The sequence below is a fragment of the Solanum stenotomum genome, chromosome 8, assembly GCF_019186545.1.
Source record: "Solanum stenotomum isolate F172 chromosome 8, ASM1918654v1, whole genome shotgun sequence".
Taxonomy (NCBI): Eukaryota; Viridiplantae; Streptophyta; class Magnoliopsida; order Solanales; family Solanaceae; genus Solanum; species Solanum stenotomum.
Window position 1 is genome coordinate 1293217 of NC_064289.1, and position 11880 is coordinate 1305096.

Consider the following 11880-nt stretch of genomic DNA (forward strand, 5'->3'; position numbering starts at 1 on the left):
TGTTTAATTAATATACATAAGAAGTCGTTCATCACAACAAAATCACGATTTTTCAAACAAAATAAAACTCAATTTACTCGTCAATGACAACAATTCTAGAAAAAAAACGCCGAGAGAGAAATGTTGAAGAAAATGGATAAAATAAGACTTTTTAATTATTTTTAACAGATTAGGGTGAATTAAGGAAAACAAATATTCCTAATTAGTTTGAATCTACTAAAGTTATGCTAATTAATAATTATCATCAATCAATTGAAATCTAATTAATACACCTATTTCCGTTTTTTTTTTTTTTTCTTCGAAATCAATTTATTTTCCTTTTTTATCTTCTTCTTTTTTTCAAAACAACTTTTTACAATTAATTAAAAAAATGTTTTTTTTTTAATAAAATGTTATAACCTGAATTTTTTTATTGTTACAATTTGAAAGTTTTATTCTACTACTATAACTTGAAAATTTTAGTTTAATAAATGTCATATATGATATTTTCACAATCCTAAATCCCTAAACCCTAACACAGTAACTCTTTACGCCTCATCTCTCAATCGTCTTATGTCGCTGCTCAGTTCTCTCACTCACTGAACCGAAGATGGAGCCTATTTTAAATACAATCATTTTTCCTTGGAGATGAAGTCGAAGGTTGCGAAAATCTACAGAAGTGCGAATTACGTTTTAGTGATTCTAATTTAATCATCGAAGCTAGTGCACTGCTATATTCGGAGTTTGTAGATTCTGAAAATTTATTTAGAGAACTGTATAAGATCAAATTCCAATACGCGACAAAGCCCCTTGCCCTTAGGATATACAGAGAGCAAGGAATAGTTATCGCCAAAAAAATAGTTCATTTTGACCGTTGGTTGAATGACACCAACAAAGTAGGCATGTGAAATTTTTTTGAAAACAACCAAACTTGTCTCAGACTTGGACATTCTTTCCAACAAAAAATTCAGTAAGTAATGTTTATTTTTGGTGATTTTACTTTTTGAAAATAATTGATTATTGGTTTATTTTTAAAAAAAATTAGACAGATAATTTTCGAACTTCAGGCCATTCACAAATAGTATCGCCATGGTAATCTGAGCAGTGTAGTTTTCATGTCAGCCGACAGGAATATCCTATTAAGTAACCTTTTAGTTTTCTCTGATATGTTTTGAAACTAAATTGGAGATTGAAGAATCATGATTGGGAATTTACTGTTTTATTTTGAATAAATTTTTTTTTTAATAATTATTTTATTTATACATTGAATTTGTAGTTGATACTCAGAGTCTTCAACAAGATTTTCGAGATTTTTTAGCCTTAGTTGCTAAAGCCATTATAGCACATCCAAAGCCAAACCAAGTACTCGTTGGAACAGATCAATTCCCAACACACGTGCTAAAAAATGTAGATATTGTGACAAATGTAGATGTTGAAAAGTTTGAATTTCAACTACTCCCTCTATCCCATTTTATGTAAAGTATTTTGACTCGACACAGATAAAATAAATGATAGAAATTTGTGTGACTGTAAATCATTTCATTAAGGGTAAAATAAACATTTTATAGTTAAATTGTTATTTAATATAGAAATGTGTCATTTTTTTTGGACGGACTAAAAAAGAAAGTAAGTCACATAAATTGGGACAAAGGGAGTATTAGATAATTTGTTCAGAATGATCCTTGATTGACCAATCACGTAAGTGACAAATCAGGTTACAATTTCATTTTATTTTTGTTTCTTTAAATCATTTTATTTACTTTATTTAATTAATTATATTTAGGCCTTCAACTACATCACTTTTGTATGGAGCACCGTTATTTTGGAGGGCTCCACAAAAGATGAATTTCTTTAGCAGGTTGAACATGGTTATTCAATCAGATATTTTTAATGTTATATTTCATCTCAAACCTCCACTTAATCATTATTTTGATACACAACAAATTTCAAACGGTACTAACAAGTGGTCCTATCTGATTTTACCAACATATTCCTTGTATGAAGTGCTCAAATTTAAATCTCATGGAAAGTTATTGCCGCCAAATCATTTGTATTTGTCTAACACTGGAATAATTATGTTCATTCGAAATTATTGTGCACATCGTTATTTTTCAGTCCATGCTATCCACGAAATTGAACTTATACTTCCTAGAATCACGGGAATTATTTACAATGAATTGATCCTGAGATCATTTTGGAAGAATGTATCTGTATTGGCTGTCAATCTAAAGTTTTTACTTCTTTCAGAGATGGTAGAAAATTACATCAATGAGTTGTACAATAAATCATAAAAATTGAAATATAAGAGTTAAAAAGATAAGGAAAAAGATATAAAGTCACCATTGAAGTTGTCTCGAATTTTCAAAAAGACACCTTAACTTAGTAACTGTTTTATTACCCCACTAAAGTTTTTAATATCTTTGTAAGAGGTCATTTTGAGTCATTTCCTCACCTGGGTTGTAAACACGCACAACAGGCGCGTGAAGCTGTGTATTCACTGCAAATAACCAATTTACACGTGTCACTTATTTTTTTATTAATTAATTATTTTCTTTCTTTTCATCATCTTCCTCCAAAGAAAGCTCAAAAAAGAGTCATTGGTGCCTCTCTTGACGGATGATTCCATTATCAACTTTGATACTCTCTTTTACGAATTCATCATCTTTCCCAAGTGCAATAAGGTAAGAGTTTGATTTCTCTTTTAATCTTCGGTAGAAAATGTTAATTTAAAGTTTTTTCAAGGTTTAATATCTTCTTAATTTCATTTAGTTTTGAGTAATAAATATATTTTTGTTATTAGGTTTTGAAAGAAAATGACAAATGCAGTGTTTGAAATTAAGAAAGCTAAAAAATCAGCACAATATTTGAAATCACCACAATCGTTTGGATTGGGAGACAAAGAGACTCTGGAAAGTTGAGAAATAACAAAAAGATGAATACTTTTATTATTGAAATGAATCGGGTCGTAGTGTGGGCATCATGCGCGTTGTTGCTAGTGAGAAAATGGGGTCATTTTGACCCCTTTACAAAGATATTTAAAACTTTAATGGGGTAATAAAACAGTTGTGAAGTTAAGGTGTCTTTTTGAAAATTTGGGACAACTTCAATAGTGACTTTATGTCTTTTCTCAAAAGAGAATTATCGTAATTTGATCCATAATAAAATAGTCAATCTATATCCACACGGGAGTCGCCATTTTGTTGAGATCCCTTTGAGAGGGCGCAATGTCGCGGTGACTCGCCAAAAAATAATAATTATATTTTTAAAAGAGTTAAAAGAATTTTTTTTAAAAAAAACTAAAAATGGTTTAAAGGGGTAAAAGAGAGTCACCACCTAATTTTAGAAAAACTAGGAAAGCGATTAATTGATTAACTTAAAAACAATGTCTACCAAACCAATAGATTCTAGGTAAGGGTTAAAGTTATTCCGAAGGAAAAGCGTTAGGTATTCTTCGAAATCCACAATTGTGGTCCCGACTGAATTTATTTTTTCAAATTTAGAAGGAGTTAAAAACAAATATACAAGTATAACAAGCATGCGATATACACAAGTAATAAAATAAAATAATAAAATAAGATAAGGCCTAAAATTTGCCTAACGTCGATATATACAAAATAATGAATAAAGAGTATAATTTGAACTTCATTCGAATAACTTTAATGAGAAACAAATATGTGTACCTGTAAAGTAAAAGTGTTAGTAATAAATAAATATGAATAAATCAAATAATAACTTAAAAATAAAAAACCGTCTTTTTAACATAGGAGGCCTCGGAAATCGATGGTAATTTGTTCATCGGTCAATTTTAACAAACAAAATATAAGAACTTAAACTAAATTCCCGTCTTTTAACATTGAGGAGGCCTCCAAAACCGACGAAAAGATTTTATCACTGGCTAATTTAACATTTACTTTCAAAACACGATATCATATAAAACTAACAAAAGAACATGCATCATAACAAAAGATAACAACAAAATAAAATGATCTAAAATAAAATAATCGAATGTTAACAATCATAGCAACTCAACTTGCTGGGAATCTTTAGAAAGTGCATGCAAACAATTCTAATAAATCAAGCATGGGAAATATGAATATAATAATAATAATAATAATAATAATAATAATAATAATAATAATGAAAACAAAACAAAGCAATAATCTGTACCAATAAATAATGACAATAAGATAACAATAAAAACAAAGAAAGTGCTGACATAACAATAATAATAATAATAATAATAATAATAATAATAATAATAATAAAAAAGGGCATTAACATAGTTGACTAGGAATCATGAAAAAAAAAAAGATAAGTAAATAAATATCAGAAGGCACAGTAATATAACATTAAAACAGAGTATTCAAAGCAAAAGATATAAACACAAGAATCAACTAAAATATAAACGTATTTCAATCATAACAAAGAGGACAATCACGAATGACTAACATCTAAAATTAATTTCAAACCGAAATAGGCAGATAAAATAATCGTAAAGAAAGAGAGAGAAAAAGTTTCACCAGAAGAAGTTTCACAAAAATGTGATTTACCTTTTTTTTTTAATTTTATTTCAGTAATATACAAATACAAACAATAAATCATATAAAATACTAACTTGAAGGATCTCATCTACTACCATGTTTAATTAATATAGATAAGAAGTCGTCCATCACAACAAAATCAAGATTTTTCAAACAAAAAAAAACTTGATCTACTCGTCAGTGACAACAATTCTAGAAAAAAATTGCGGAGAGAGAAACGTTGAAGAAAATGGATAAGATAAGACTTTTTAATTATTTTTAACAAATTAGAGTGAATTAAGAAAACAAATATTCCTAATTAGTTTGAATCTCCTAAATTTATGCTAATTAATAATTATCATCAATAAATTAAAATTTAATTAATACACCTATTTTTGTTTTTTTTTTGTTTTTTTTCTTCAAAATCGATTTATTTTCCTTTTTTATCTTCTTCTTTTTTCAAAACAGGTTTTTACAATTAATTAAAAAAATGTTTTTTAAAATAAAATGTTATAACCTGAAATTTTTTATTGTTAAAATTTGAAAGTTTTATTCTACTACTATAACTTGAAAATATTAGTCTAATAAATGTCATATATGATATTTTCACAATCCTAAATCCCTAAACCCTAAGTCCCTAACACAGTAACTCGTTATACCTCATCTTTCATCTCTCAATCGTCTTACGCTGCTACTTAGTCCTCTCACTCACTAAACCAAAGATGGAGCCTATTTTAAACAATATACAATCATTTTTCCTTGGAGATGAAATCGAAGGTTGCGAAAATCTACGGAAGTGCGAATTACCTTTTAGTGATTCTAATTTAATCATCGATGCTAGTGCACTGCTATATTCGAAGTTTGTAGATGCTGAAAATTTATTTAGAAAATTGTGTAAGATCAAATGTCAATACGTGACAAAGCCCTTGCCCTTAGGAAATACAGAGAGCCAGGAATAATTATCGTCGAAAAAATAGTTCCTCTCAACCATTCCTCTCAACCATTGGTTGAATAACACCAACAAAATAGGCATGTGAGAAAATTTCGGAAACAACCAAACTTGTCTCAGACTTGGACATTCTTTTCAACAAAAAATTCAGTAAGTAATGTTTATTTTTGTTGATTTTACTTTTTGAAAATATTTGATTATTGGTTTATTTTTTAATAAATTAGGCAGTTAATTTTCAAACTTCAGGTTATTCACAAATAGTATCGCCATGGTAATCTGAGCAGTGGAGTTTTCATGTCAGCCGACGGAAATATGCTATTAAGTAACCTTTTAGTTTTTTCTGATATGTTTTGAAACTAAATTGAGATTGAAGAATCATGATTGGGAATTTACTGTTTGATTTTGAATAATTTTTGTTTTTAATAATTATTTTATTTATACATTGAATTTGTAGTTTATACTCAGAGTCTTTAACAAGATTTTCGAGATTTTTTAACCTTAGTTGCTAAAGTCATTACAGCACATCCAAAGCCAAATCAAGTACTCGTTGGAACAGATCAGTTCCAAACACACGTGCTAAAAATGTAGATACTGTGGCAAATGTAGATGTTGAAAATGTGGAAACTAGTTGTTCGGTGGTAATGGATTTCTGGGGTTGTTTGAGCTATTGTGTTTGGGGTCTGGTTTGGTGGTGTTTTGGCAGTGATTTGGTGTTTGTTTCAGGCGATGTTCTAGCCGAAAGAAAGGAGTATTGGTGGCTGTTGGTTTTGGTGGCTGTTTAAATGGGTCTAATGGCTGTTGGGAAATGGAAGTGAATGAAGATCAAGGGATCTTTGGTGGTGGTGGACTGGTGGAGCTCCGATGAGCTCATCGAAAAAATAATAAATAATTATAAACCTCTTCTTGTCAATAAACAATCTAAAAATTCTTATCCTTAAAAATATCCATCACCCCCTTAACCTAATAGGCAAACTATTCTTTATATAGGGAGTTGAAAACTACAATACCACTATTTTAAAATCGTAGGTCAAAAAAATATCTGTGTATGAAATATTATCTATATCATAATGAATTTCTGGATTGTGCAAAATATCAAAATGAATATTAACAAATGTAACAGATAAAATGAATATTAACAAATGTAACGAACGTAACCAATGATATGTAAAAATATAATTTAACAGAAATAATGATTTTATAAAAATGAACAAATATTTAAATGTATTCAACCGGTTGTGACAAAATAATATAACGAGAATTAACAGATAAAAATTCTAATAATTTGAGAATAAAGATAATTATCAACAAATTGCATTAAAATGGCAAAACATGTACTTTGAACTATTTAAAAAATAAAATAGTTAAAAAGTATTAACTTTAGAAATATCATACCAAAATTTGGTGTCAACAAATGTGTTATGGTCGTTAATGTATATCAAATACATGTGATACACATTAACCATTAATATGTATCTGTATTGGTTGTCAATCTGAAGTTTTTACTTCTTCCAGAGGTAGTAGAAAAGTATATAAATGTGTTGTACAACAAATCATAAGAATTGAAATATAAGAGTTAAATCATAATTTGATACATAATAAAGTAGTCAACATTGTCACTATTTTGTATCATATACCTATTATTGGAACTGATACATAGTGCTCTAATTATAGAACATTATGATTTATGTATCAAGATTATTTAGATAATGTATACATATACATGGCCTTCTAAGTTGGACAAGACTGAATAAACATGAAAGATTATAGATACATAACACAACTGATTTGGTATTGTCTATATAGCCCTTTAAACTTGAATAGGATTGAAGATACATTGTAGAACTCGATGCATATAAATGATACATTAGGTAGTGTTTATGTATCAAGTACATCTATTGAGCAAAATAAACAGTACTCAACAACGATATCAGAAAATTGTAGATGAAAAAGCTAAAAAGAATATTTTTTTAAACGATAATTCAAGAACTAGAAAAAAATTGACGAAGAAATAGTTTTATCTATTTAGGAACTAGAAATCAATAAACTGGAGAGAAAATAAATTTGAAATTCAAAAATGGAGTGATGAAGACAATTGCTGATCCGTGGGAGTGATTTCAAGTGTGAAAATAGGAACAAAAATCTTTGGGTTAGAGAGCTATGAGTTATGTATCTGAAAAAGGAGAGAAGAAAAGGAAAATAGGGATTTTTGTAATATTTTGAAATAGTAGGGAATTTTAGAGAATATGAAAAGAAAGATTGTGTAGTTAGGTAATTTTTCCAAAAATAAATTATGAAACTCTATTAACCAACATATTAGAAAGTTCAATGAGCAATAAGGAAATGTGAAAATTTTATAAATGACATTTATAAGACTAATATTTTCAAGTTATAGCAGTAGAATAAAACTTTCAAGTTGTAACAATAAAAAATTTCAGGTTGTAGCAGTTTATTAAAAAAAAAAGTCTCTTTAATTAATTGTAGAAAACCAGTTTTGAAAAAAAAAAAGATAAAAAAAGAAAACAAATCGATTTTGAAAAGAAGAAGAAGATAAAAACGGATAAAGGTGTATTAATTATTTTTGAATTCATTGATGATAATTGTTAATTAGTATAAATTTAGGAGATTCAAACTAATTAGGAATATTTATTTTCCTTATTTCACTCTAATATGTTAACATTAATTAAAAAAATATATTTTATTCATTTGTTCAAAGTTTCTCTCTCTTCATTCCNCCCCCCCCCCCCCCCCAGAATTTTAGTTATAACATTTTACTAAAATAAAAAAATGATTTAAAATAACAGTAAAAATCAATTAGTGTGAAAAATAAATAAGGTAAAAACGGATATTTTAGTAGTAAATAATTTGAAAATATTAATGATAATTAATAAGAGACATAAAAATAGAAGAGTCATAACAAATGAATATTTATTTTCCTTGTTTAGCTCATAGTAGTTATTGGCATTTTGGAACTGATTTCTTTTCGTTTCTTCAAACGTTTCTCTCTCTTCTCAATATTTTCGCTGGTTAGTCGTCACTCTCGTCTAATTTCTATTCGTTTTTATTCAATAATCTTCATTTTCTTGTAATGGACGGTTTCTTATCAGCATTAATAAATCATGGTGGTAGATAAAATCCTTCAGGTTAGTGTTCTTTCAGATATTTTTTTTTGTATTGATAACAAAATGTAACAAAAATTATGAACATTCAAACTGATTTTTTTAAGATTTCGTTTGTGTACAATAGTTTTAATTAAGGTGTTTTTTTTTGTTTTATATATTGTTAGATTTTGATATGAACATTCTTTTTTTTTGTGTGTGTTTTTGATTTAAAATTACATAAAATTTGTTTGGGATTGATATACTGGTTATACGATGTTATAACACTCAAAACTATCACTTTCATCTCAAGAAATCATCAAACCCCAACAAAACAAGATTTAGAATGAACTTCAAGAACACCTATCAAGAACTTAAATCCTTCAACTATTTGAGAATGAAACTTCTCTGAAAATGATATTTGAGAATGAAACTTCGCTTAAATCCTTGCAAAAAATCTCACTCACTATGAAGAACGATTCGAGTCTCAGTTCGAAAATTTTTCTAGGGTGTTACAGATGGGGTGCTGTTATGGTGTGTGAGAAGAATAGGAGAAACATGGTGGTTGGGAGGTGGGGTTTGAAGTGTGACAGTAAAACAAATACAAGAATCAAGGTAAATCTCTAAAAATGGGTAACAAATAATTATGATTGATTCTTTAATTATATCACCTAATAATTAAAATATAATTATAAAATATTAATTATTTAATAAAGTGGAATTAAAATAAAAAGCTGATATGTTATAACTTGCAATTAAAATGTTATAAGCAACAATATTTTAAAAGTAGATTTAAATTTCGTAAATTACCCCTTAGATATATATATGTGGGGTGATTTATTCAATTATAATAATTAAAGAGTAATATAATAGTATAGTTTATCCGATCAAAATCACAAGTTCAGGAATCAGGATGCTATTCTTGTTAGTTAATCACTCTAACCAAACGGGCCCTTACAAAATACTACCCAATCTTAGAGGGTCTTTCAAAGAAACCATTCTATACCTCAAAAATCAGTTTTGAGAAAAACTCGAGAAACTCCAATGGCTTCTCAAACCCTAATTCTCCAAAACCCAAATCTTCCCAGAACTACCATCCTCTCTCCTCCTTCAACCCTAATCTACTCGAAACCCAGAACGATTTCATTGTTCACACGGCCAAATTCACTCGCAGCTCCTTCTTTACACATTCTTAAATCTAAAAAATTCACAGTTTTGGCATCATCCTCAACTGTTCTCGAAAACCCCTCTGCGAAATCTGACCCTTTAATCACTCGCTCTACGCGTACAATTACAACTTTTTTTGCAGTCACTTTGGCTGTATCGAAGTTGGTTTTCCAAAAATTGAGCTTTAATGGATTGGGGCAATCTCTGGCGTATTCTGCGGGGCCAATGTTTTTCGCTGCCCTTAGGAATCAGCCTACAACAGGAGGATTGAATACCCCTTTCACCGTGGTTGCTGCTGGAATGGCGAAATGGCTTGATATATACAGTGGGGTTTTAATGGTTCGGGTTTTGCTCAGTTGGTTTCCGAATATACCTTGGGACAGGCAACCATTGTCAGCTATTAGGGACCTTTGTGATCCTTATTTGAATCTCTTCAGGAACATAATTCCCCCAATTTTTGACACTTTGGATGTGAGTCCTCTTTTGGCTTTTGCAGTTTTGGGTACACTTGGTTCAATTCTTAACAGCAGCAGGGGATCTTACTGAGGCAATTGGCAACATATGGTGTAAAGACCAATGATGCTTTTAAAAATCTGTTTTTTATGTTAGTCTTTTATTACGTGTGTGTTAGAGTTTGAATGTTCGACGGTATTGTAGTTGTAATGTTGATTTCAGAAATTTTGGTACGACTCAAATGTTATTTATATACTTGAATGAAAAGATGTTGCGAATATAGTGGCTGTTTGCCACTGATGAATTTTCTACTACACTGGACTAGTAGTAAGAGCAATATTGTTCTTGCAATCTGAATTTGTGTACAATTATGGCTGCTGAAGTTTAAAAGCCAATGTCAGTTATGTTATGCTTCGTGGGAATGTCAACAGGGTTAACGTGAGGAGGATGAATAAACTGAATATTAACCAAGTTGTTGTGATTAGAAATGTGGTTCTATGAAATCACCTATGAGTTCATTTCTGCTGATGTCTATTTTTCAGAGTATGTACTTCAGAGCCATGCTATTTTATATATGAATTTTGAGCTAACATTTGACTAGCTCTTCCATTTTCAATTATATTATCCTTTTATAGTGTCTTTGTAATGCCTTGCATTTTCAGCTTTCAAACTGAGATTGCTCTATAGGATGGAATGAGTTTCTATTTGTAAAATTGAACAGTGTATAGAAATTAGAATGCTCAAGCAAAGTTAGGCTTCTTCTATGCCCCTTTGTTTTTTCACAAGTCAATTGGATGTTAGCGTTATTGATTGTGGACATTATCGTAGTCCTATCTGCAATGACTTAGCACATCACATTCCCTGACATTGGGTTGTGTTGATTGGGAAGTTGACACAGATAGTATCAGACTAATGAAAGCATGGTTACCATGAGTTACGTGAATTGTGCAAGAGTGATTTTCTTTCTGTTATTGCTCTTTGATGCACGGTTCACTTTCAGGTCTGCCATTATTGTGGTTAATGCCCTATATTCCACGCAGTTATCCTGCAAGACGGTGACATATTCTTTATGCAGACAGTATGATTATTGAAAGATGTAATTGGTGATCCTCACAGTCCTTCCCTGAATGTTTCACTTTTCATCATCTATGATTTCTCAGCACATGTGCTGCTGATGTTCTCAAAATGTTGATGGTCATCGTTTTGTTGATGATTATATTAGTGGCAAGAATTTAACTTAGGTTAAAAGTGCAAAAGATTTGTTATAGGTAGTTTATCATCCTTTGATGCATGTTTCCTAGTTACCAATCTAAGCTTTCCTATAGGAACTTATTTGTTAATGACTTTTAAGTGTCTTGATAGTATAAAAGTTAATTACACTATCTGTACATGAAAGTTTTAAGTATAGTGGCAATAAGTAATTGTGCTTTATGCCTTGGTGGCAATAAGCAAATGACTTTTAAGTGTCTTGATAGTATAAAAGCTTTCCCTTTTCGTGAAGTACTTTGTTTTGTTGCACTTGATCTTAGGGTCTTTCGGAAACCACCTCTCTACCTCAATGAAGTGGGGGGAGTAAGTTCTGAGTACACTCTACCCTCTTCGGATCTCACTTGTTGTATTATACTGGTATGCTGTTTGTTTTGATAGTGTTGTTTCCCTACTCTATTTTGCGACCTTATCTTATTGCCCATAGAACTTTTCTCCAACAATGGTAGCT

At 29.8% G+C, this 11880-nt stretch overlaps 1 protein-coding gene across 1 annotated transcript; it reads left to right on the forward strand.

Moving 5' to 3' along the window:
• Window positions 1-9505: 9505 nt before the first annotated feature.
• On the forward strand, window positions 9506-10431 carry LOC125874192 (ylmG homolog protein 1-2, chloroplastic-like). The gene has a single exon (XM_049555035.1). The coding sequence runs from the start codon at window positions 9588-9590 to the stop codon at window positions 10254-10256; it is 669 nt and encodes a 222-aa protein (XP_049410992.1). The 5' UTR covers window positions 9506-9587; the 3' UTR covers window positions 10257-10431.
• The last annotated feature ends 1449 nt before the right edge of the window (window positions 10432-11880 follow it).